Genomic DNA, 26726 nt, shown 5'->3' with positions numbered 1-26726 from the left:
AGCACTTTTACCACATAGAAATTGAACCAGAATTATTTCATTTGAAGCAAGAGGCTGGCTCCCTATTTTTAGTACAGTGAACTCTGAAAAATTCATAAACACGTGGCACATTTAAGCCTCCAACCTATAGACAGCTCCCACATTTCATCACTTAGCCTAAACCCAGGAGCTCAGGAGGCTGCAGGCTATATAGCTGCTTCTGACTCAACTTGTGCCAGCTTTGTGTGATTTTGACTTTTTGTACCCAAAACCACAGAGAGAGAGAAAAAATCCTCCCCATAGCCCTTTCTGGAGTTTCGAAGAGATCTCTCCTCATGTTCACACAAACACACACACACACACACACACATACACACACTCACGCACACACAAACAACCAATCAATGTGAAGTTTGAGCTGGAGAAAAACGGTGAACTTTCAATCTTGTTCACACACTAAAAAATCGATTCAATGTCAAGTTATGCTTCAGTGCTAAAGCAAACCAAAACAAACAACAGAAAGACATCAGCAGAGAATTGGGAAGTCAAATAAATCACCCTTATCAGTTTCAAACAGAGGGGAACGGTGAATCATCCTACTGCCAAACAAGGCCTTGTTTTTGTACCTTTAATTAGACATTTGCCTTTTAAAAGTCACCGGTTGGCAGCCATGTGGCCTTGAAACGGCCAAAACAAAAACAAAACAGAGGGATGATGCCCGTAGCTTGGTCCACCACTCCTGACAGAAAATATGGGATTCATTATGTCAAAGCAAGTGGATACAGTGCAGATCTTCGAGGACATTTCGACAGCTAACTACTGTAACGGCAAAGAATAATGCTCCTCTCTGACTGTGTGCCCCTCAGGTCATCCTGTCGACCCTCAGTCCGTTCTCCATCCAATCCTCTTTGTCATTTTTGTCAATACATGCTGCTCAAGAAGAGTCTTAAGCTTCTATTCATCTTCCCAAGATAGCTGGTATGAACATAAAATGTGTTTTCATCTCTTTTCTTTTTTTTCATATTGTACGCTAGTTGATAAAGGCTGGTGAACTGTGTAAACACCAGGGTTAAATATGAGTCTAGGACTTGACTCCGTGACTCAGTCTGATATGTTGCATTTTTATATTTTTAAAAGAAGACAATAAACCAAACCAAACCAGATGTCCTGTGTGCAGCACTTCAACATTTCTTCACCTATACGTCTTCCACCGAGCCCTTTCTTGTATTTACCCCGTCCCTTCCTGTAGCCTTTACCCTCTCCAGCCCTCCCTACGCCCCCCACCTCACCCTCACCCTCACCCTCACCCCACCCTCACTCCTGCATCCTGTCTGCAGGCTGCCAGGCACAGATAAGGTGTCTTGGCAGGGAGTTGGAGTGCTGTCCTTCGCCTCGCTGAGTGGGAATCCAGGAAGCTGTGTTCACGCCACGTCGCTGGAACAATAGGACAGGGAGGGGAAGCAATTGGGATGAAAATGAAAAAAAGAAAAAACGAGTGTGGGACTATCAAAGCCTTGCCCTGCCAGAAGTAGATACCACCAAGCTAACATGGTTTAAGACAACACGCACAGCAACACTTTTCTCCTCTGATTGCATTGTGTTTTATGATGTGTATTCTTAAAAGCGTTTGTCATAAAAGGAAATCCTCAACATTTGCTACACGCTTTCGTTTTTGGTGTTGTAAAATAAAAAATGTAAGTACTACTTTCCAACTTAAATGAATGTTTAATGCAGCCCGTGGCTTATTTTGTGAAGAAGTGGTGTAATTTACTTTTTTTGTTGCCTCTGCTTCTCCTAATCCTCCAGTTTTACTCGTCAATGATTTTCCACTTCTCTCAGAATACATTTGCGCTGTCAACAGCTATGGATTTATATATTATACTTTTTAAAAAATACTTTTTTGTAAATGTTTTATGAGGAAGGAAATGCATTCAACACATTTGTCAAAGTAACACTGAATGTAAACATAACTTTTGTTTGTTTACAAGAAAACTCCACAGGGCACCTTTAAATCAACAACAACTGTATTCTGGTGGATTGAGGCATCTTTGCGTCTTCTTGTGTGATTGCTGAATGTTGGCATGAAATTTCCATATGAGATTTCCAAAGAAACCCCTGCTAGCTGATTCTAAGGGACTGATATCAAACTCTGACATCCACTGTTGATGTTCAGAGTGCTCAAACATGACATACCAGGTATATTTCCATGTGTGTTTCTGGAATGTGCTGCAGTATAGCAACATAAAAAGACATCCAGAAATCCTGAAATAGCCTCAATGTTCTTATGTGTCTGTCTGTGTGTCCGTTACTGTATAAAGCAGCTGCTGAGCTTAGATGTGTAGTGTGGCTACCCAAACTGCCATCACCAGTTCCGCTCTCTGTCTGATTTACAGTCAGACGTTGATCAGGCTCATGTACACAAACACACTGCGGTGTACCTCTTTCACACCCCGTCCACATGCACACACAAAACACTTTCACAATCATAACCCTCCACCCTCCACCTCGCCATGCTGTATTCTCTGTGCCTCTCTTTCCATCCACAGATACCCATTAAGTTCACAATCCAATCAGATGTAAAATGGTTTGAATGCTATCTGAAGGTACTTTTAGTGTTTTTCTTAAAGGATCCAGATGCGTCTTGTGAGTTTTCACACTGCAAGAAACATCTGGCACACTTTCTCTCAGAGGCGCTGTGTCCTTTTATTATTTACATGCCATATGACACCATGAGCCACAAGTGTAGCTGGTAAACACAGGTAGCTTAGATCATGGCGGTAATGACGTGTGTGTGATATGAATTCATTTACAGCTTTTAAATTACTTGTATAAAATGTGCAACCGCAGGTATTTTAATTACCCTTCACCCTTCAGCTACGACCACAAAAATCTTCAACTTTCTCAGTAAATTGTTGATGAAGCCTTGAAAGTTAACATGCACAAACCTTGGCACATCTGCACCCACCAAACTAGTCCACTTCTCACCTTCTTATCCTCAATTTAAATTGTTGTGCTACCCTGACATTCTCAAGCTCTCTCCTCACGAGTAGGACTATCTAGTGACGCAATGTCTCTATTCCTCAGTCTGCTGCCTTCGGACCAAATTTATCACTCTTTTGCTATTATTGTCAAATAGTATCTGACCTCAGTCTTCACCACATGAAAATCGAACCACCCTCATGGGCTGGTCTAAGTGGTTCGGCGCTACATAAACAGTTGGTCAGCAGTAGACGGCATGGGCGGAAGCCACAAATTTGGGGGTAGAGTATAGGGGACCACAGCAAGTAAACATTGTAATTTAAAGCATCATTCGAAGTGGTTGGATGAAGACTGGATGGGTCAATGCCTAAAGCGTGTTAGATACTTTGGGATGTGCTTCAAAATTTGCCCAAAGCCGCCAAACTGAAACTCATCTCAGATAATTAGCAAAGTAATGCTGGAAAGATGGTTATAATCGTTTTAACATCCATGGACTGACATTTGTAAATTGTTATAAATACAGTCTCGTCGCTGGTTACTTCTCTCAAACATTTCACTGTAGTAGAATCAAGCAAATCTGAGCTTCAATATCAGTACTGCTTTCAAACAATAGAGTAAGTTTCATGGTTTTCTCAATTTTACAATGAACAGCTCATACTTTGCATTTACCTTACATCCAGTGGTGGGTAGTAACACGTTACATTTTACATTCTTTTTCTAAGAGTAGTTGTGTCATGGTCTTGGGATTTCGTTTATTCTGTTTCCTGTTCCTATTTTGATTGTTCACTCCTCATGTGTCATGTTTGGTTTCACTTCCTGTCTTTGTGGGTTTTCCCGCCTTTCCTGCCCCGCCCTGATCACCTCACCTGTCCACTTCCCCTGTTAGTCAGTCACTATTAGTGCCACCTCAGTTCCTTTGTTGGTTCGCGTTTTGTCGTTCATGGGTTTAGCTTACCCATTATCTGCCTGCATTTTGGGATTTTCAGTTTGAAAGCTTTTTGTTTATTAAATCATTTTACTGTCAGCCTACTGTTGTCTGCGTTTGGGTCAGCCTGTTCTGCTCTCCAACACGTGTTGGACACGTGTCCAACACAAGTTGTTTTGCGGAATACTTTTTACTCTTACTTGAGTACATTTGCTATTCATTTAGCTATAAATATTTTTTATATTCAGCCGAGCTCACACGCCCGACAGCGATTGTCCGACAGCAAGAGATAAGATAACCTAATAGCTACTAGGTGTGGCCCTATGACCCCCTTCAATTGAGTACAGTTCAAGATCATGGCAGAAGATGAAATGCCTATGTCTCCTTCAGAAGAGGCAAATGCACGTCCCTGCTCCAACATCCAGACCCTGTTTGCCTTTAATGACAAGGACCAACCGTCACATTGATTTTTCAGCCCAAATGATGGACTGACCTTCAAGTATTCCAAATCAAATCTGAGAAAACATGAGAGGACCTGTTTGAACGTAATAAATTGATGTAATAAATTGCATCTAATGAAGTTAACTCAGTATACTTGAGCAGTTTTTTACGAGATATTTAGGTAGTTATTTCTTTGAGTACTTTTACTTCTACTTTAGTCAGTCAATATAATTATAAACTAACTGTGTTTTTACTTGAGCACCATTTTTGTTTACTCGACCCACCACTGCTTCCATCATTATAATGTACTGGTAGCTATTCTTCTGGCAGAGCCTGATGTCAGGAGTTGTGTGAAAACACTGTGACCAAGGGTGCCTCATTCAAATTTAACAGGAGTACAGATTCAGTATCCAAATATTCAATGTCAAACATTTTTAAAAAACACTGGGAAATCTTTATCCAACCACAACAACACCCAAGCGTGATATGTTGAGAATAAAAATCAGAATGCTATCAAACCTCCTCTAACCTTCTCCACTTGCCAGCCTCAACTTTAACACTTTTAATAGTCTTAATGGTGCTACATACTGGTAAAGACGCTCTAAATGAATGACTGAAGTACACTTCAAAGCATTGGTTCACACTAAAATAAATCTCTCATATTCTCATCAACACACTTCAATTTATTTGAAATGCCTTAACACTCATCTAACCTCAGTGTTTCCTCTTTATGTGAGGAGGGAAGGATTCCTCCTGCATACCTTCGACATTCAGGATTGCTGCCACCAAGGAAAGGCAAAACAAACAGGAAAATAGGCTGAAGATGTGAGTGCTGCTTTCCTGGAGCCAAACCAGAGAGGCGGTAAATCATAACCCCTGAGCCGAAACTGAATTCACCACACCTATCAAAACCCATTTAGGATCAGAGGCCAGAGGTCCAACCATTTACTATCTGTGAGCTCCCCCATTTTCTCTCCAATCCTTTTCTTTCAGGGGAAGAAAAACAGATAAATGAAAGCCAAATACACATGGATAATCCCCGGCGTCTTTCCAAAAAGGAAATTATTGTATTTGAAGTTATGAAAGTGCTTCCTGAAGTGAAGGAAATGCACTAGATTTTTTAGGCCTGCGTCTTGATCTAAGAAAAACATAAGCAGACGCACACTGGCAGAAAGACAAATATATAACCTTCCACAACCTTCCTTTTCTCTCACTAGCTCAGCCCCTCCACGTGCATTGTGATTTACAGTATATCTCAAAGCAGAAAGAATTTCTCACAAAAAAGAAAAAGTGGTGGAAAACTCTAAAAGGTCCTTCTGGCCAGAGACGTGAAGGGAGGAAATTGCATTGATTTAAGCTCAGCTTCTTTTGGCATCTGTCCGCCTTCTTCGCTTTTTTCTTTCCTAAAGTGAGGGCGTTTGTTCCACAGCCGCCGGTTTAGATACAGTCATTTAAGATGTTTTTCTTTGTCTGTCATTATATCCACAGTAAGCTGATGAGTGGAAGAGAGTGGCAGCATCTCAACGCTTTATAACAGAAACTATAAACATCAACTACAATCAACTTTTTTTGTGGAGGAGCCAGAATAAACTCACAATAGCTGCTTTCATTCATAAAATGACATACAACATACAAGTGTGTGTTCAAGGCTGAATACCACTCAAAGCTTGTAAAATCATGTGCCATTTGTGATTGAATATTAACAAAGCTGAGTTGAAATATACTATGTTTATAATTGTTTGCACACTTTCATTTACATACATTTGAGAATATTTGGGATGTCCTAACATACAAGAATTGACTGTTGTCATGTCCTGCTCTCCTCTAAGGTTATGTTTTCCTTGTTTCCAGTTTTCAATTATTATTTTCCTGTTTTATTTTGGTATCCTCACCTCTGTCTCTTGTTTCAGGTAGCTTCACTTCCTGCCCTTGTGTGATCACCTGCCCCGCCCTGATTGTTTTCACCTGTCCCTCATTAGCCCTGCTGTCACCTGTCCCTCATCATCAACCTCCTTTCATTGTGGATTTAGTCTGTGTGCACCCCTTTTCCAGCCTTTTCCTAGTATGTTCCTATCAGCATTTAAACATTTCTTTTGTTTTTTTTGACTCCATTTGAGTCTGTTTGTACCAGTGTCACAAATGTGTGTTGCAATGACGTTGTGGTGTTACCAAGGCCTATTGCATGTGTTATACCCCAAAGATATGACGCGTTGATGATGTGTGACATGTCCTGTTACACCCACCTTGGGTGTTACCAGGAAGATGATTTAGGCACACAGGAAGAAAAAGGTGCATACCTAAAACCTAAACATTAAATACACAAAACACCCTCACTGGAAGCAGTTTTGTTGCATACTCCTCCAATTAAATTGTATTATTACTCTAAGTTTTGTATTGAATAAATAAGTACAATGAAACCTAATAATGCTATTGATAAAGGATATGATAAAATCTGTGTATACAGTGTGTGCATATACTGTATATATGTATATTGGCCTGCTGGTGTGAGTAATTCACAATGCTAATTCAAATTATCTAGAAATGCAACTTTTTCTTCAGTGAGCACCATGAGTGCAGCTGTGGGACCGGGGACAGAAGCTGTGACCAAGCTAAGTTTAAAAGAGCATATTTTTAGCTCCTTGTCTGGAGGTTTATTTACAACCCGCTGATGTTTCCCCCTGTTTTCCTCCATGTCGTCACAGCTCTGGAATGCGCTGGACAACAGATCCGTGATTCGCTGCTACAGCGAGGAGCTTCAGTTTGGGACGATTGATGGTCGCTCCCCTGCTGGGTTCACATAGCATGAGCCCTTTTCCCCACAGTCTCCAAGGTAATCGTCTATTTCCCCGGTGGTGTTCAATCGCCACAAACCAAGAGACGCCCCGTAGGGCTTGTTTCACCACGACTAGCGTATTCCCCTATTAATCATAGCTGCATGTTGAGGCATTATCTCTTTTTGTGTCTGCACCACATGCAGGTTACGTAATGGCAACAACCGTGAAAACCACTGTAGGGGGAAGCTGTAAGATAGCAGTGCATTGATTTAACAGTTGGGTAAACAAGGGCACAAAACCAAAGAGTTGTTTCACTTGAGCGCAATTCTGTTTGCTTATCTCTGAGCTCTCTCTAATGTAATTATGAATGTAATGTAATTATCTATCAAAAGAAATATTAATGAATTACTGTAATTTACATTCCGGTATATATGCATCAGCTTTATGGGAATATTTAAGTTTTCACCTTTTTTCAGCTGTCATTCATGGCTTTCTCTTTTGATCTCTATAACATTGTCTGTGTGAAACCTGAGCTAGCTGTTGTTACAACGTGACATCTCCTCACATATTGGAACAGTTAGGATGGCCTTGATCTCCATGACCTCTTGACCCTCACTCACGTCTCGAAGAGATGCCACGTCTGGGGAGCCGAAGGAGAGGTGGAGGGTGAAGTGAGGTTTGACATCCAGAGGTGTGGATGTGTCACTGGTCCACCAGACACGCTGGACTTAAAGATTAGCACACACACACACACACATATGCACACGCTGACAGCTGTGCATGATGTAGCCCCAGGTGTACTGCACTCAGGATTGGTCGGTTGGCTCTATTTGAGACCTTATGCCATTCTTTGATTGCCCAAACAAATTCCCTCTGCTTTGCAGTGGTATGATAGAAACGGCTGTATCGCAAAAGCAGCAGCCTGGCTTGTCAGAAGTTAGGTGCAAAGGAAAAGACCGTCCTCCCCCTCTGCTCATCTCCCCTTTTTCTACTTCTATATAATAAAACATACCAACTCTTTAAGTGACAAGTTCTTTGCTAGAGCCTAAATATGTCATTAAAGCCCAGAAAACGAGGAGGAAGGAAAGGCACCGAGCTACACGGTTTTCAGTGTGGGAGATCATACAGGGGCTGTGAAACTGTTTCAGGTCTTTCCAAGCTGTCGTTTTGAGCCATAAATGAAAGCAAAACAACAGTGTGGGAGCCAGCCGAGTCAGTGGAGGCTCAAGGACTTCGTACTTTGAGTCTCGGTTTCATATCAAGCCAAGACCACTTCCCAACCTAACTCCTCTAGCTCTAGCTGTGTACCTGCCTTCCAGCCATCCATTTTCTCTCCAGATCCAACCTACTTCCCTGCATGTCACACTGAGCTGAGCTGTGCTCTGACTCTTTCGCAGTCATTTTGGTTCTATCTTTTACTCCCTCATTTCTGCTCTAGTTTTTTCTCTCTCTATTTGATTGACAAATTTCACATCACCGCTGAGGAAAAAGAAAAAGGAACAACTGCCCTCTTTACCTCTCTTGGCTTCCATCTCTCAGTCCATTTTCTTTACATTTCCTGCTACTTTCCTCTCCCTCTCCTTTTTCTGTCGGCCTCCTCTGCTCCACTTATGCATCCCAGCAGTCTAGATTTCCTTTCCTCAGGTTATAATAGTTAGACTGTGAAATCACCCGGGCCCCCACACCCCTCCCTTCATCCCCGTGTCCTTCTTTCCCCTTCCACTCCCTAAAATCGTTCTCTCCCTCCTCTGATCCCCTCCCTTCTCTCACTACTTATAGCCAATCTTTAATATTTATGGCCTCAAAGCTTGAGGAGCGGGTGGGGGGGCACAGGGCTTTACCTCGCCTGTGATTACTTGCGTGTTGTCAGGAACCAAACGAGGTATAAGGTGAGGGTTGCACTACAAGGTTGAGGCTGTGAAGCTGCAGTCCTGCGGAGCGGAGCAGAGGCTACCCAATCTCCTCCGAGCCCCCATACTGAAGTGATTAGGCCACAGGAAGCTGAACCTGACATTGCTGACACTAGGCCCCCCTACCACATCCTGCCCCAACATCCACCCACACCGCACGACACCAACACTCCGCGCTGACACCCGACTCACCGTGGCAACCACAGGGCTGATTTACATGTTCTGATATGGTCGCAGAGGATGGAGGAGCAGAGGATGCAGGACACTCGAGAGAGTGAAAAGAAGAAATATGAGATCAGTGTGGGGGAAAAAAGACAGAGAAATGCTTGTGGCGACTGCTTCTTGTATTGTTTCCCTGGCTCATGGTGTGGTGGCAGATATAAACAGGAAAAAGCTGTGCAGCCTGCCAATTTCAAGCCTATTACGTGTAAGTGGGATAACTACTGCAGGTGCTTTGTTTTGGCTGCTGGGATCACATGGATCAAGAGATCTGCGACAGTATGTTCATATGAGACGTTTTATAACAAGGATTTATACGTGGTTACTGCACTCCATTATCCCACCTTTTGTTTCTTATATATCTAAATAAAATAAAGGCGGAATAAACATCATTTAAGTGAAAGCTGCTGGTTGCATTCACCCCAAATGAAGAGGAAAAATGCAAAAATGTTATTCTCTCCTAACATTTGCATCTAATCTGCATTTTAGCTCAGCATTTAGAAATACAAGATGTCTTAAAATGCAGTGAGAGTAGACAATATAGTCATTAAGATAACCTTTGTGAAAGAGCACTACTGCCCTCTTGTGTTTGGGGGTGGAAAGGGCACAATTAAGAACATGGAAATTGCACTTGATTTAATCTCAACTAGAGAAACTCTGCTCCATTTATGGAATCACAAGTAGGATAAAGATGTGGATTTCACTCACTCACTCACCCACTCACTAGAATAAATCACATCAAAACCAATGCTTTTTTCTCTTTTTTCTTGCTTTATTAGCGCCTTAAATCAACAGCGGTTCACTAGAAAGCTTTTCACGGTACATTGGGCTTCTTTTATTTACACATGAGAGTACAAAATAATATAGTTTTCATTCTGCATTACAAATTCATGACATCTAACAATTAAAATGTAAACTGTATCTCCCCTAATCGTTTTAATAACAAACTTCTTCTATTACATTCAGGTTAAGTTAGGCACGTTAAGGCATAGAAATATTCCAGATTCTCTCATGAGCACTCAGCAAATCTAAACCTGTTTCTAACCAAAAACTCCAGATACTTCTTGCTTTTCATTCTAGCTGTTATTTGTTCTCTCTCTCCGTCTCCCTCACTCTCTCTTGCACCAATCAAAATGTGTGTCTTTTTTAAAGTAGTGATTGCTCTCTGTTTGACTCCCGTCTCCGGTGAAAGTGTTTCATTTCACTAATGCAGAAGTGAAACCGTCTCTGGGGGCCGTGGGAATAATCAAAACACTGCGAGAACCGGCGAGGAATACAAACTCCAGTTAAGAACAAAGGAAATGGAAATCAATGGCAGGATATGCAGATTTTTTTGACAGCTCGACACGCAAATAATCTTTTGGGAGTTTGCCCTCTGTTGCCTTTGCCAGGTTAAAATAACAACTGAGCAGGGAAATATAAAATGCAGTATGTTGTAGGAAGGGCACAGCATTACACCTACTTAGTTTTGTGTGAAGGTGTTCCAAAACAATCAATAAAGAATGTGCTGCATCGCAAGTAAGGCTGAATCGCCCAAGGCATGGTCATATCTATAAGTGCACGGCTACCAACCTCATGAATTCATTTAAAGCTGTATTATTTAAAAAACTGCACTACATGTCTTAGGCGCAGTTGTATTTGTCAGTTTGTCGACACTTTAGGAGCTTGAGAAAAGTCTCCATCTTATGGGCATCTTTCTTGAAGCAGCTGAGTAAGGTGTAGTCTCTCATCACAGATTCCAGCATGTCTGGCTGCACATCATACTGGAATAGGCCTTGTTCACTCTGGTTTGCGGTCATCCCCTCATCCAACATCTGCAAAGCAACATTTGGAAACATGACGGAAATATTAAGAAAAAGAAAACAAGAATAAATAGTGTGTATTATATAAGTTTTAAAGTGAAAGAGAGAAGTCAAGTTCTAAAATCTAATATTTTTTACAAGCAGTAAAACGTAATTGTCCTAACAATAACAGTAATCCAGAAATAGGATTTGACCCACCTTCTTGATGAGGACCACCACCCCTTGCTCCAGACTGATCAGTTTCTCAGACACCCACTTGGTCTTGTTAAGCAGCACGTCAGGAGCGGCATCGTAGTGATTCAGTGAGGTCTGCAGGTAGACCAGAGGCTCGAGCCACGACTGGACCAGCATCAGCACAGAGTGGAGCAACCATTTGTCCTGAAAGAAGTGAATGAATGAGTGAATTAAAACACAAGTGACCACAAAGTTGTCCTTTGACACATAAAAAAAATACACTATAATATAAGACAGAGCTACAGTAGATCTGACTTTTCTCTATTCATGTCTCTGTAGGAACATTCATGTATTTAATGAATAGCAGCCATGTGCCCTTCACAATTATTGTAAGATAGTGAATGAACACAAGTGATCAAAAAAGACTTCAATAACATGACATTTGATCTCGGGCTCGCCAGCTACAAAACATCAACAGCAGTGGGTTGAAATGTCACGGCCAAAGCGGTTGAGCCTGCTTAAATTCCCCTAAGCAGAGCAGACTCTAAAGCAGGTGCAAATGACCGCCATACAAATGGCCATTAAACCACGGAGCAGGCAATATTTCAGCAGAAAGGGCAGGAGATAAATTATTAACAGTATATGCAGTATATGCACTTTCAAAGATCACATTTACTATTATGGTGATGACATAATTTTCAACCAGCAGCTTCAATATCGCTAAAATTTAGTCTTTAAAGATATTGCTTTTGCCATATATAGTTGGCCTTTGTTAGTTAAAGGAGGATTATTAGGGAATTTCCCATTAACTAAATTACAGTTCACATCAGCCTTTCTCTTTAAGTGGCTCAATCTAGTTTCCACCCCGATCAAGCTGATATTTGACCTAAAAGGTTATGCCCTGTTGGACAGTAGTCAAAGCCTCAGTACTGTAGGAACAGATAAAAAAAAATGTTTTAAAATGTTATAGAGGCACGTACGTATATTTTTATGAGATTTGAGGATCATTCATTGTAATTAGAGCAAACAAGCCATCATTCAGCAGCTGACAGGGGAAAGCTTTATAAGGAGGGGAGGTTCACTTGCACACTTTAGCGTCGTTATTAAAAAAGAAAGCTCAGGCTCTTAGCACCTCTGCAGCTTCACAGTGATTTGTGAGCAGACCTCTGCATGCAGACAGTCGTGCATTAACACCACCCTAAAGCCTGCACACACACACAAGAGTTATTAACTCCACTCAGATGCACAGAGACAAACAGACACACACACACACAAATCCATAGACACACACAACCATCTATACTTGTATTTTATTTGCTCAGACAAGGAAACTGACTCTGTGCACACACACACACACACACACACACACACACACACACACACATAAACATATAAGCAGAGGTGCACACACACATACTGCTATTGTTAACAGATGAAGATTAAAGCCCTGACAAAGGAAATAAAACAATTGTGTGGTGATCAGCGGCCATGTACTTACAGATATCAGTTGGATTTCACTCCTGGAGCTGGGGATGGGTAAGGCATTGGTGATGCATGCAAAGCCAGCTTGGTTCCTCTGGAGCTGCAATGGGAACGGGATGAACATCTCCTCCTACAAAGCATGATGGACAAAAAATCATATGAAAATACACACACTTATTTATGTTACAATACTTTGACTGACCCATTTATCCTTAAACCTGCAGTAGGCAAAATAGTTTTGGCATCATTGGGCAAAAATTCCATAATAACCTTTCAGCATATTATAATTCAAGTGTTCTGAGAGAAAACTAGACGGGAGACTTTGTCATTTTACAGCTGAACAGTACACTACAAGATGTTTCTGAAAACATTTGAGGCGAGAAATAGACATTACAGTAACAGAAAATTGATTCATATTTGATCAGCGCTCCCTAGTTTGACCGTTTGATTGGAGTTCACGAGTGACTGACAGCTGCTCAGAGACGGCAGACACCAACTCGGCTCTGATTGGTTGGTTTCCTCCAGATGCCATTAGGAGCGCCGGAGGATACAGAGGCACATAATTTTTTTCAGATTACCTGTCTCATACATTACTGTCAGGATATAATGACCGTTTATTAATCATATTTGCTTCAATTCTATGCACTGCTGCTTTAACTCTCCATGTGGAATTAAGACAAGCTTTATTTTTTAGTTTAGTTTATTCTCCATATAAAAACTGAAGGTCGTGAGCGGCAGTATCCTGATTATTGTTTGTTTTTGGAATTCTGTTGTTGTTTTTAAGCAATATGTTAAAATGGTTGCACTCTAGTCCTATAACCATAAAAAAATAGCTTCTTAAAAGAATAGTTGAACAACACTTTAGTGGATTTTTCTAACTGATGTGAAAATCTTCGGTTCTCAAAGGTATAGAATTACAAGAACACATAAAAAGACAGGAAAACAATGACAAGAGCTTCACCGATCTTGGCCACTGGAGACACAGCAGAGGCTCATTTTGTTCCGCAGCATGTTCTCATCACTAGACCTCATGCAGCGTCTTCCCAGTAACAAGTCCTACATCATCCCATTTCAAAGACCATTTTGGATCTCGAGCCGCAGAGTGAAGGGGATTCAACAGGCTGCAAAAACCTGTGCTCTCTCGCTGCTGCAGTGTATCATTATCACATTCGTATTACTCCACTGTAGGCCTGCTTCTTCAATAAAACATCTTTGGCTCCAAGGAGAGATGGAAGATTACTTTGAAGCCTGGCAGCGAGGCGATGATCATGTCAGAATCAAAAGCAAATAACACAGAGTATCTAACAGAAAGTGTCAGTGCTTTTGGTCCAGCGTATTGTGAAAAAGGCCAACAAAAAGTCATTTCGCTCCCATTGTAGAACTCATTCCAAGTGTTGTTAGACTGCATGCTAGATTCAATGATTCAAAATAACATAGCTAGGGAAATGTACGGCTCGCTACTATGACTGATGTATTTTTAATTACTCTTCAGCATTGACATGTGAGAAACAGAAGAATTCCATCGCTCTTTTGATGCCTCAATTTAATGAAATCATTTTTTTGTAGTTCTCTATAAAAAGAATCATGCAGCTTCTCGAACGCAAAATTCTGCATTGCTGTCACTGTAGCCTTCGCCTAAGGCTGCGTTTCTACAGCACTGCTTTTCAAAATGCTGATTTCACATTTCATAACAATATTTTAAAAAATTAACTCATGCCCAACATGAGCGGATAAAAACATCCCTTCCATAGGTGATGGATTTCATTAGATGGCCTTTCAGTCGAATAATCTCTTTCTAGGCACAATGAAATCATTTTCTATTGTCATGTGATGCTCAGTGTGAAGAGGGATTCAGTTTCTCCTGAGGCTATAGACCTTTTCATTGCCTTTTTGTTGCAGCTTTGGTCCAAGTTGACTTCCTGTCAGCTCCAGCACTAACAAACATTGTCTTCGTCCGAAATCACACACTACGCACTGCATACTCAATATGTGTACTATCGTTCAACATACTTTTGTATGAATAAATAGTAGTATGTTTCTTTTCGGACGCGCTGAGCAGTAATTTACGTCGTCACTTCCTGAGAGCCTCCTTGCCGGTTGGAGACATGTAACCACGGTAACCCATGCCAACCTCATGTGACCAAAACAACAGTTTGTGAGAATCAAAGTCTGAATTAATTTTAAAAATATATTACACCTAGCAAAGTGAAATCTTACAGTTAAAATGAAGCGTTATTAATGTTACAAAGCTGTCCGTCAACGTCTGCTATGAACGTTGTCATCCCTACCGCATTGCATTGTGGGATGGGGAGTGTCCAGCGTTGCATACTGTAATATGAAATAGTATTCAATTCACGTACTATTGGTTTCATACTAAGGTTTCAGACATACTAAAATATCTCTCATGCTGTTTTAGCGTACTAAATAGCATGTTAATGTGGAATTTTGGACGCAACCTAAGCAACAGGAAATACAAAGGGGTCCATTTAGAGTGTATATTTAGAGCCTTTACGGTAAATTGTAAGAGCCTGTGGATGCAATATTTTTTCCTAAACAGTGCACAAGTGCAAAGATTTTTGGGGTCATTGTTACTCACAAACAGAGAGCAGGATTCTTCTGAGACACGGTAGATGAGCTCAGCATGCTGGATGACTCGGTCTAGAAGTTTCTCCTGGGAGATGGAGAGGCAGCGGGAGAGGCTACCCGGCTCTTCCCTACAGTCCAGCGGGATGCTTCCGGTAATCAGATAGGGCCAGAGCAATGCTGCCCATATACCCCTCTGCATGACTGGAGACAACCACATACACACAGTTATTATCAGTTACATAAATCAACTCAATTTACATCTGTCAGTACAGTTACAAAACATGCTGTCTTTCTGTCTTCACGTGTGATGCATTACCTGTCACCATGTGCATTCTGTCAGTGGTCTTCAAGTCCTTCCTAACTTCTCCGTCATGCCGACTTCATTTATAAAGCCTGACCAGGCCATGCATAAAGGAAAAGGTCATTTTGGTCTTGCGTAGGTTCTTGGAAAAAGATACTGGGATTCCCAAAGCCATGCATTTCCTTTCTCATGCATATTACCAAGATGGTAACTATAGACAGGCATGCTAGGCCCAAATATCTTTATCCCGGATTTAAAGTCACGAACTGGGATATTTTCCAAAATATATCTGGCAATATGAAATCTGTATCAGCCGATTTAAAAGAAAAAGAAATCCACATAAACCTTTTGTACATCTCTATTCCACCCAGCATCCTGATACCATTGGCCAACAATCCAAGAATGAAGACTGAGACTGATTAGATTTATCGAACAAAAGCTCAAAAAAGGAATGGGCTGAAAAATCCCTCCTTTCAGCGGAGGTAAGTATGTAATGTAGATTTAAACATGCGTGGCAGAGAAGGCTGCAGAGAAGACAGCGTAGAACTGTAACAGACACAACAAAAGGAGGCTGAATGAATGAGATTCAGAAATCACTGAGATCTAACAAAATCTTTTTTTATTTTGACATTCATATTCCATTCTGCTCAGAAAACCACGGGTGTGTGAGAGTAGCTCAACCCAGAAGCTAGGCTTTCCCAATTGTAATAACTGTGTTTAGCTGTCATAGAAGGAAGCACATGTTTAGTAGTAATCCGCGCCTGCTTGAAACAGACTCTATTAAATGCTCCATTTTTCCTCCCGCTGCACTACTTATTTAATCTGTCCTTGTGCGAGTGTAATCAAATTGGAAGATTACCGGAGATGAGTTGTCTGGTAATAAATCCATCCATTCATTTTGGATGCAAATTACAGGACATTTCTGCCTCGCACACATTAAATTGAATAAAATTGTGTGCTATTGTTTAGTATAAACCACAATCCTGTAATCAAACAATTAGAATAAATAAGGATACTAAATAAGACTGTGTCCTTAAATGAATTTATTTTACACAAAAAAACAGGAATAGAGGGATAACATTCAAGAGGTTCAAATGATTCTTCCCTCAGTGAAGCATGTTTAAAGATAAGCTAAAAACAGACAGGGGATCAGAACGTGGCAGCTGATGGGTGTCGTGTTCCTGAAGAGATGGTTTCCACTCATGCATCCTCAAGACACCTGAAGCCTCGTGTCGCGTATGTCAGCCTTTTCCATATGAAACAATGTTCTCTTCTTATAACCTTTCCTTTACTCCTCCACTTTTTCCTCCTCCACCTCCTTGGTGGCCTAGCAGGTTTTCAAAATGTCACCACACCTTTCCAAAAAAAAAAAACATCTTGTTTTCTTCGATTTTCTGATGTTAAATCCTATTAAAGTGTTGTATGTTGCTAAAACATCTCCATGAATGTGATAGATGTGAGGGTATTTTTGCTCAATCTAATCTGATTTTGGATATCGGCCCAAAAGCTATTTGTAGAGTCTTTGTAGCCCAACCTCATACAGGTTTAACCTAATTTCTTGTATAAATTCAGAATTGAGGTAATTAACGTACGTGCAGGCATGATTTGTGCATCCACACTTTGTAAACATTGTTTTTTTTAGCACACATTCATGAAGACATGCACGAAAATAGTGTGCCAACCAGTGTTGTGGTAGTGGCCCAGTGGTAGTGTTAATGAATGTCTCACAGTTTACAGAGGCTGAGAAGGGAAAGGGAAAGTGGTCCATTACAACCAGAGCAGATGTGGTGACAGAACTGTAATTGAGTTATGCTACAGAGATAGAGGCAGATAGATAAAGACCTAAAACAGGACCAATAATACAGGTAATAAATATCAAATAAAACCTTTCAAATAAAACAAAGAAACGAGAAACAAGACCTCACAAATGACGTTGAAAACACAACCTTAGACTAAAGACACCGAACAGGTCATGACCTTCAAACTGATGGTCTGAGCTCCTCCTCTGGTTATTTCTTCCAAAACTGTCTCTGATGAGTTTTGTTATAACCACAACAAACAGGAGACATACCATGATACATTTTTAATACAAGTTATTTTATTGTGCGCAGTTGGCCCTAATGATCCCCCGTCACCAGGTAAAAAGCTTCTTACTGACCTCAATGGAGTTTAACTTCTCAAAAAACAACCTGTGCCTTCCTTAACAGGACATTAACATAATGGTGGGCAGTGGTGGCCTAAAGGTTAGAGAAGCAAGCTTGAGACTGGAAGATCGCTGGTTAAATCCACTGGACTGGCCGGATGGGTGGGGTAAGTGAAATGCAGCGCTTGCCCCTCCCTCATTACCACCACCTTGAGCAACCCTAACCGCTCCAGTGGAGCTGCTCATTGGCCAGCAGATCAGACTGTGGTTTTACTGGGCAGCTTCCAGGTGTTGAATGTGATCAGGGTGTTCCTGAAAAAGAGAGCATTGCTCTCAGTGAACCTCCCCCTGAAATAAAGGTTAAAAAACATACAGTATATGACCAGTTCAGTTGCACATCAGTATGAACACCCAGATATCTGTAGGCAGAGGTGGAGGTAACAAATAACATTTACTCTGACAAAAGAATCCCACATTTTCATCCTTCAGCCCAACACTATTTTCCCATCCCAACCTAATCAAAAGTAACCCAAATGGGGGGAAACCAGCCCAATCTGGCAACATAAGTGATCCAACTCAAACACACCCACAAAAACACACATACAAATGCTAAATGCTGAAATGCACATGGTGTTGTCTCCAGCAGTGGACTGGTTTTACTGGGACTGAGAGGCTGAGTGGACTGATTGAGGAGGCCTTGGCAGTGTTGTCCTTCAGACAGGTGAGTCGCTCAACAACATGCTCAACGTGGCTGTGTGTGTGTGAGTGTGTGCGTGTGACTGCAGTGGTGTTTTGATTGTTTCTAAGCTATATCTGTGTTGTCTGCTTTGTTGATGTTTATTCTGCTGTTGATTCTATTTACATGTGATTTAATTATGTTGCCTAAATATTGCAGAGGTGTCGTCTTGTTATGGCTCATTATTGTTTAGCCTAATTGTCTGAGTTTGTTCCATCCTTTCCTGTTTGATATTCAGTTGGATGCTCAGGCTGCAGAGAGCCATCTATAGAGAAGGAGTAGGCCTATATTGTTGGTTTGGGCAGAAGTTGTCTGTGGTGTGATTGATACATTGACATGGTATTTTGTAGCCTGAAAATATTTTTCAATTTATTAGTTCTACCATATAATATCAACATAATTGTTTCCTTTTCTTATACCTCCATTTAAAAAATGTAAGGCGGTAACGTTTACTCAGAGTACATTTTTCTTTTATCTAAGTACATTTTTACATAAATAATTTTACTTATAATGAGTACCAGTACTTTTACGTCAGTAAAATATTCTAGTAGACCTACAGTACTTTTTCCATCCCTGGCTGTAAGCTCAGGCTGCTCCAGTGCCGTCTATAGAACTTGAATTTACTATTTGGTATACAGTACGGGGTCATGTTGCTGATGTTGTTCCAGTATTGTATATGTTGACATTTAATGCAATGTATTTTGAGGCCAAATGTTCTTTAATTTCAACTGTAGTATCATATATCATCATGATACTACAGTACTGTAAAGTAACAGTGCTTTTACTCGAGAACAACATTCCAGTAGTCTTTCCACTTCTGTTTCCAGGATGAAGCAATCTCAACATGCTGATTTTTCGCATTTTTTATGACAATTGGTAATGGTTCCTCTTTCCAGTTTTTGTAAATCTCTCTAACTAATATTAAGGTTCAGTTAATTATCCCAACGGCTGACAAATCTGTCAACCTCGTCTCTGTATATGAAGTCATCATCACCGTTCAGAATGAGGCCTACAAGGGCAGAATCGTCAGAAAATATTTAAAGACAGCATGACACCTTGCAATGCCTACAGTCAGCTTCTAAAGGATAAATAACAAAAGTGATAAAACTGTCCATAGTTTGCACAAGTGACACTTGGCCTGTGTTCTCCCTGATTGCTGTATTACTTGGCTCTGTTTTTGTAAATGCAGTGTTTCTTCAATTTGTTTTGCCAGCTTTGACGGCATCTGAGTTTTCCAGAGGGTCATTTTCACCCTAAATAGCTCCTCACGTTGAATCCCGTAGGCTACTCAAAGCGCATGCAACTGTCTAGACTATTTCCTTTGCAGGATATAATAATGTCCTTAGACTGCTTTCAGTCTGGTGTCCATGGTGACTAAAGCTCAAAGTGTCTTTTGAATTTGTCACACCAACATGTCCATTTATTCGGAAGTCTTTTTGGAAACCTCTGACAGGAGCACAGTAGCTGTTGGTAATGAAGTCTCTGCCTCTGAGCTGACAGAAGCCCTGCACTGTCTCCGCCTCGCCCTGTGGGTTAGCTTATTGCACCTATTTCTTATCATGTCAGATGTCATGTGTATAATTTAGCTCCAAAACCTCAGACACACCTTTGGCTTCTCTCTGCAACAAGTCATCACACTCACACAACTGTAGAATGTGCTTTACAAGAAAGTTTAATGCCCTCATAATGGGTCTCTGCAGTTTTACAGTACTTACAATCTTTGTGCTATTAAAGCAACTTCAGTTCAATTTCCAAGAACAACTTTTCTCAGTTTTCTGACATCTAGTTTTGCTCCACAACATTTGAAAATAATTATACAGGTGTTGTATTAGCTAGTTAACAACTGCTCACCTAACATTGTCTACTGCGCTTGTGCATGTGTTACACGTTTTCTGTTTTCCTTCAAGTTTTGAAGCCGAAAAGTTTTTTTTTATATATTTATATATATATATATATATGCATATATATATATATACATATCTTTGTAGAAACTTCTGGAAGCTTATTATGTCATTTTATCGGCAAGTCTTGCGCCCCATCTATGCAGCGCTAACAAGCTTATTCTATTACCATTTTCTCACATTTTGTTCATTCTATACTGTATGATTCTAATTTCAAGAGGTTACAATTAGCGACAATTCATGTCAGTGTTACCTTTTCATGTTTCATTTACACATACAAGGTGGATTCACAAGAGGGCACAGCCACGTTGCTGTTTTGGAACCTCATTTGATTTCTGAAGCAATTTCTAGTCCCGAATCTGAGGTGAGAATTGCATTCACCGAAGTGACTTGCAAATATATGCATTAATGAAAATACATGAAGTGGAGAAACGGTGTTAGATGGCGTATTGGCACCGTATCTTTGTTTCTATTTGCAACTCCCCATGTAATATCTTGTCTGGCACCCATAGTACGTAGTGTGTTATCTTAATTTCAAAGCAGTCCATCTGGGTAAGAAACGGGGAGTTGGTGCATGAAATGAGATGAATATGTTCAAATAGGAAACCATATTTATTTATGTCTTAAATCTGAAATAACAAGGACTGTTGATACAGCATGGAATCCCATTACTACATTACATTTGTTTTGTTTCCTTCCGAACAAAAGTGATTGCCATTGCATTAAACTGTGCTCTAGATTCCACAGACGATAAAGTGTTGCAATATTGATATGGCTTTTGCTATTATTCCAAATGGCTCACCATACATTATACTGTACCACAGCCCCTCACATGCCTATTCTGATTTTCTTTCAACTTCCACCAAGGAAGGGTTTTGCTGTGAACACTGTGTGTGCTCTTTGTCTGCAGCAGCCTGCAGAGTTTCACACTTTCACAATCGTAAAGGAGCTATTCATGTCCACTGTACAATTTCTCTAAGGCATCTTACTATACAAAACCAGTCCCCGAAACCTTGAAACTGCTGCTACTTGCTCCTACTATACCTTGTGGCATAGGACAATAGTACCACATTGTCGTAGAATGTCTGTTATTCTCTCTCCAGGGGTCCTTGAGATGCACGCTTAATTGCATTTAAATGGAAAGCCATGCCTCACACAGATTCTTTTTGTTGGCAAACTCTATACACAAAGTATACCATAGTACATGGCTTGTATTAAGTGAAACTTTTGATTGTCCATGTCACACTTATTGTACATAACTTGTGATTTCAACCATAAGGTAAAAAAAAAACTGTTATTTTTTGTTCTGAACAATACCTTGAGAGAAAACATCAGTATGCCGTAGCGGTTGGAAAGAGATTCCCTCCCCATGTTAAGACCATGATTGCATGCCATGTCTGCCATGCTATATTAATGCCTGCAAGAGTAAATGCACTCTATCCCCTCACGCAGTGTACTGGGAAGAGTACACACATGCATATGAATCACTTCGGTCCTGACAGTCCTCTCGTGCTTGCTGATGGTTGATTGGCAGCTCCTGAATTGGGACATACTGCTCCCTTCTTGGATGATAGAAAGAGTTTGAGTACTGTATGTGTGTGTGGGTGTTTATGTGTGCTTGAGATGAGAAGGAAGATGGCGGTTCATAGCTTAGAATGGCTCAGTGAAGACAAGGCAAACGTAATGTCAGGGGTATAATTGTAGTTGCATAAAAGGATGTATTTCCTTAAGATGATGCAAAGAGCCATATCTGTAGGCAGGATGGAGTGGAAGACAACTGAATTAAGAAAACAGGAATAACATCACAGGTTATTTGCCAAATACAATATAAATCCTGGAATTTATTTTAGTATTGTTTCAGACAGTTACATACTAAATTACACTTTTAAAATGCTCAACCAAGTATATTCTATTTCATGTTCTTCTTTCCATCATGTTTTTATTCATATTCCAATGTTGTTTTTCAGTATCTTGTATGAATGAACGTGTACTCAGCTCTCCCTTGGAAATTAGATTTTAATCTCAATGGGATTCACTTGATTAAATAAAGGTGATTTATTTGCAAGACTTCCAGACATGCACAATATTACAGACGCCCTCCTGACTACAGCTTGTTTTGCACAACATAATTTTGTGTCAAAACTCCAGGGGCCTGTACGACGAAGCGAGTTTAACATACCCAGGGTATCTTCTCGTTATCTGGCTTAACTAACCCTAACAAACGTGGTCCCGCTAAGCGGTGCTACGATGCTGGTTATCAACTCGGTAAATCCACCCAGGGTTTCTCAGTCTGGCTATGAGCGTGTTCACATGAAAGGGGCGGTGTTTGCAACATATGACCAATCACAAGCAGAGTGACATATTTTATAAAGCAAGAGCAAACTATATTATTAGACAAATACAAAGAAGATAAACATACAATCCAGACTAAAAGGAACAGTTGAAGCTGCCAATTGCAGGAAGGACAGCTGGCAAAAACCTAAATTGACAATGTGTGAATGCATAACTTAACAGACTTAATTAATTTAACGGAACACTCAAATGTCAGGTATAGCCTAGTCGTCTAGATGGGGCAGTGATATTTATATAAATAGAAAGATATAAATATATGTACAGGTCTATAAATCACACTTCATTTTATGCCCTTTGGTAAAAGTGTGGCATGCATGACTATTTCAGCCTTCTTTCAGCTGCATTCATCTCCAGCGGTGTAAAACGGACTTGGGAGCAAGTAAAAATATAAATATAAAAACATAATTCAAAGCGATAAGCATACAGCCAGCTGTCCTTCCTGCATTTGTCAGTTTAAACTGTTGTTTTTATCCTGGATTATGACTTTAACTTTTTCGTATTGGTGAGATATTATCGCGCCGAGCTCTGGTTGGTCATTAGGTGGTGCTTTCATACGAGTTGATCTCGTATCTGGAACATAACCTGCTCCGGAGCAGGTTAGGTGTTCAGCATCAGTTACCATGGCGATCTACCCCATTAAGAAGTGAACCACCGTCGTAGGACGGAAAACCCAGGGTTAACCCTGAAGTTACCTCGCTAACCCTAAATCCTGCTTCGTAGTACAGGCCTCTGTTTGCCTATATCTCCTTCTGTATGGCAGGGTATATACAATACAAGTTTAATAAGGGCACTTCCAAAGATAATAGCTTTTAACTGGATTCACCTCATCGTCGTATTTCACGCGTGTCCCACAATCTATGTGCAACAGTCAGTAGACTGTAAAACAGTGGGTGTGCATGATAAGTACTGAATGTGTGATTCAGTGTTTAAGATTGACAAGAACTCAGCAGTTTGGAGCAGCATGGTGTACAGCTGATGCCAGCTTTTCTAACCAGCTGTCTTGTTTTTTGATGTGCAACAATGGAACCACTCGTGGCATTAAAACACACAATACTGTTGTCGTCTTTTCAGGCTTCAAAGGAACAGACAGGAAAGTTACTTGTTACTTGTTCAGTCAGCTCTCACCCACACTGTAGCTACCAGCTGAATTGTCCTCATTTGTCTGGGTTGATGAATTATTATCATATCATTTTATATGAGCGAAATCATGAAAAAAACAAACAGTTGGATGATTAGCCTCAGGTCTGTTCCCTGGCTATCTTATTCGAGACGACTGAAATGGAGAAAACAGGATTTTTTTTTTAATGAGAACTTTGAGATACAAAGAGACACTCAATTTTGTAGTGCAATACCAACAGTCCTGGGGCAACGGAGAAAACTCCACATTTGTGTTTTATGCCTCTTCATAACTGTTGCAATCGGGTCATTGTGTGTAAGTGTGTGTTGGTTTGTGTGCTTGCGGGTTTGTATGTGCATACTGACAAGCATGTGTGCATGATTAGTTTATACCCTCTGCATGGAGAAGATACATACAATGTGATAATTATGTGCTTAAAAATATTAACAATTTCTCATAATTTTTAATTAAATATCAGTAATTGCGCAGAAGAAATGTACTTTAATTACCTAATGAACTTATGACTAATGAACAGTAATTCTATCACTTATTTTGTTTGAGGTATTCCACAAATATGACTCATTAGTCAAAGTAGACAAGGTGAAGAACTTGTGAAACGATAATTTTATGTCAATGTGTATAAAGCAGATATTGTATCGTTTTCATAGCAACGCCTACAACAAAAGCTATTTTCTAATCACCTATTGGGATATGAACAAGGACCAGGGACTCGCTCAATTGTTACTCACATTGAAGAGTTGAAAAATGCAGAGCCAGCATCCTGAAAATAGTGCAGTTGATAAGGCAAAGAAAGTCTTTTTAATGCTAATTTCTAGTTTATACCAATTTAGTTTATAATTAGTGTGAAATGTGTGTGTGTGTGTGTGGGTGTTTGCATTTGATTGAGCCTTTAGGCACACTACAACCACTTTTGGGTGAGAAAAGAATGATGAAATTGCCAAATCCTTGTATTTCTCTTGGATTGTAAATTCAGATCAATTGTAATATGCATAAACATCAAAATCCACCTGTTTAGAATATAAATAATTAGGGCTGTGTATTTGCAAGAATCTGGCGATACGATACGTATCATGATACAGGGGTTACGATTCAAGATATTGCGATAAGGCGATATATTTTTTTACATTTTTTTTTAATGTAATTTTAGGAAAACTGTCATCGTGTAAAGAACACACCACCATGTGCATAAAAAAAGTTGACTTTTTTATGCAATCAGAACAGTGGGATCTGCATTTGCATTTATCACAGTCCCTGTAACATCATAGCACTACTTTAAGAGGGCACATACACTGAGATGGCACATCTCTTTGTAAATGAAAAAAAGTATTGACTCAGTCAATATTTGCAGGTTAACTATTAATTAAAAATCAATACAGTGTTTTTGAGAATTGATACAGCATCACAAAACATAATATTGCGATGTTCTATTTTTTTCAATAACCAGACAACAACCAACCAAACAAGAATAAACATCCTCTGTTATAAAGATGTTTTTGACATAGCATGCATGTATCCCCCCCTTATTATGACTTTGCACCACACCAAATGTCATTTTGACCCATGCCAACTAATAGTTGAAGTCCACATTCATTTTTTCCACTTTGATTTCCGTGGGTTGACAGAAAACGGCTCGCCCATCAGAAGGCAGGCCACTGGAGAGTTGCGGATGACAGTTCTGGGCTGATCCATTACCACATTGCCCCGGGCTTAATTACCATCTCCCTCCAGTAACATGCAACACTCTCTCCTTCGAACGCAATCTTGCACTAACTTCTCAATCTGGTTGCAGCAGGAGCAGCACTTGTGTTTTCCTTTGCATTTACAGCCCCCTCCCTCTGGGGCCTGTGGCGAAGCACACCTGCATGCATAAAAACAACAATTAGAGAGTGATCACGATGATCAGTGGTGATGAATTCAGCTTTTGGAGTTTGTTATTTCCCAGTGGGATTTGGTGGCGGTGCAGAAGGAGAAGCGGTAGAAGAAGAAGCATGCCTGTCTTGCCACGATGCCACGTGTCATTTTTTGACAAGTCTCGGGGATAAAGAAAGCAGGCACAAAGCTTTAAATCAAATTGGTCACACAGCCTTGCCAATCACTGTGGACAACATATGCAGGCTCACAACCAAGGTGAAGCTGCTGTTATGTGTCTCGGCGGTGAGCAATCTCCCCGTGCTCTAAAATGGAAATGAAACTGTTACACACCCACAGCTATTGAGGAAGGGATTTGCGTGGGCCGAGGTACAACTATACTCGATCGCCACTGTGGGAGAAGCTTTAGCTTTGCCCTTCTTCAAAGTGAGATTTACAAAAAGGAAATGCTTGGCTAGGTTTATTCAAAAGAAGCTCCTGATGGTGGGAAGACAAAAGGTACTTCACACTATCCTCCCTGGGGCACATGTACTCCAAAGCTCCACTTCTCCGCTTTACTCCTTATTCTAAGTACATGTTCCCCCCTAGAGTGCACTGCACTCTCTCCTGCTCCTGTCTCTCTTGCTCAATCTCTTACCTTTTTTCTTTTTTTCTTCATTCTCTCTGTACCTACCCATATTTTCTCACTTAATTTCACTTGTCCTCTCCCCGTACACCCTGCTGTCTCTCTTGCTCTGCCTCTGCATCTCTCTCTCTCCTCGACTCCTTCTCGTCCCCGCTCTCACCTTTAAGTTTCTCTCTCTTACCTCCTGCTTTCCCCCCTCTCTCTCTCTCTCTCTCTCCGTCTGTCTGTCTCCAGCCACGTGTTGGCTAGCTGAGAGCAAAACCCTCTATTAACAGACGCCGAGGCCAGATGGCGGCTCAGAGATGGATCATATCAACTCTGAAGGTCTCTGTGAGTTCCAGACTTTTTTTTTTTTCTTCTTTCTGGGCATCTCAAAAATAACTTGCACTT

At 40.6% G+C, this 26726-nt stretch overlaps 1 protein-coding gene across 1 annotated transcript; it reads right to left on the bottom strand.

Moving 5' to 3' along the window:
- Window positions 1-10849: 10849 nt before the first annotated feature.
- Window positions 10850-15603, bottom strand: smtla (somatolactin alpha). Its single transcript, XM_037775919.1, has 5 exons — window positions 15588-15603; window positions 15282-15472; window positions 12702-12815; window positions 11228-11407; window positions 10850-11041 (listed from the first exon to the last, which is right to left on the bottom strand). The coding sequence occupies exons 1-5, from the start codon at window positions 15601-15603 to the stop codon at window positions 10850-10852; spliced, it is 693 nt and encodes a 230-aa protein (XP_037631847.1).
- Window positions 15604-26726: the final 11123 nt, after the last annotated feature.

The sequence above is a fragment of the Sebastes umbrosus genome, chromosome 7, assembly GCF_015220745.1.
Source record: "Sebastes umbrosus isolate fSebUmb1 chromosome 7, fSebUmb1.pri, whole genome shotgun sequence".
Classification (NCBI taxonomy): domain Eukaryota; kingdom Metazoa; phylum Chordata; class Actinopteri; order Perciformes; family Sebastidae; genus Sebastes; species Sebastes umbrosus.
This window is presented reverse-complemented; position numbering and strand designations above follow the sequence as displayed.

Coding starts and splice junctions, on each gene's coding strand:
- smtla (XM_037775919.1), bottom strand. Junction 11,408..12,701: donor GTGAAATCCAACTGATATCT/GTAAGTACATGG, acceptor CACTTCTTTCAG/GACAAATGGTTGCTCCACTC. Junction 11,042..11,227: donor TGGTGGTCCTCATCAAGAAG/GTGGGTCAAATC, acceptor GTTGCTTTGCAG/ATGTTGGATGAGGGGATGAC.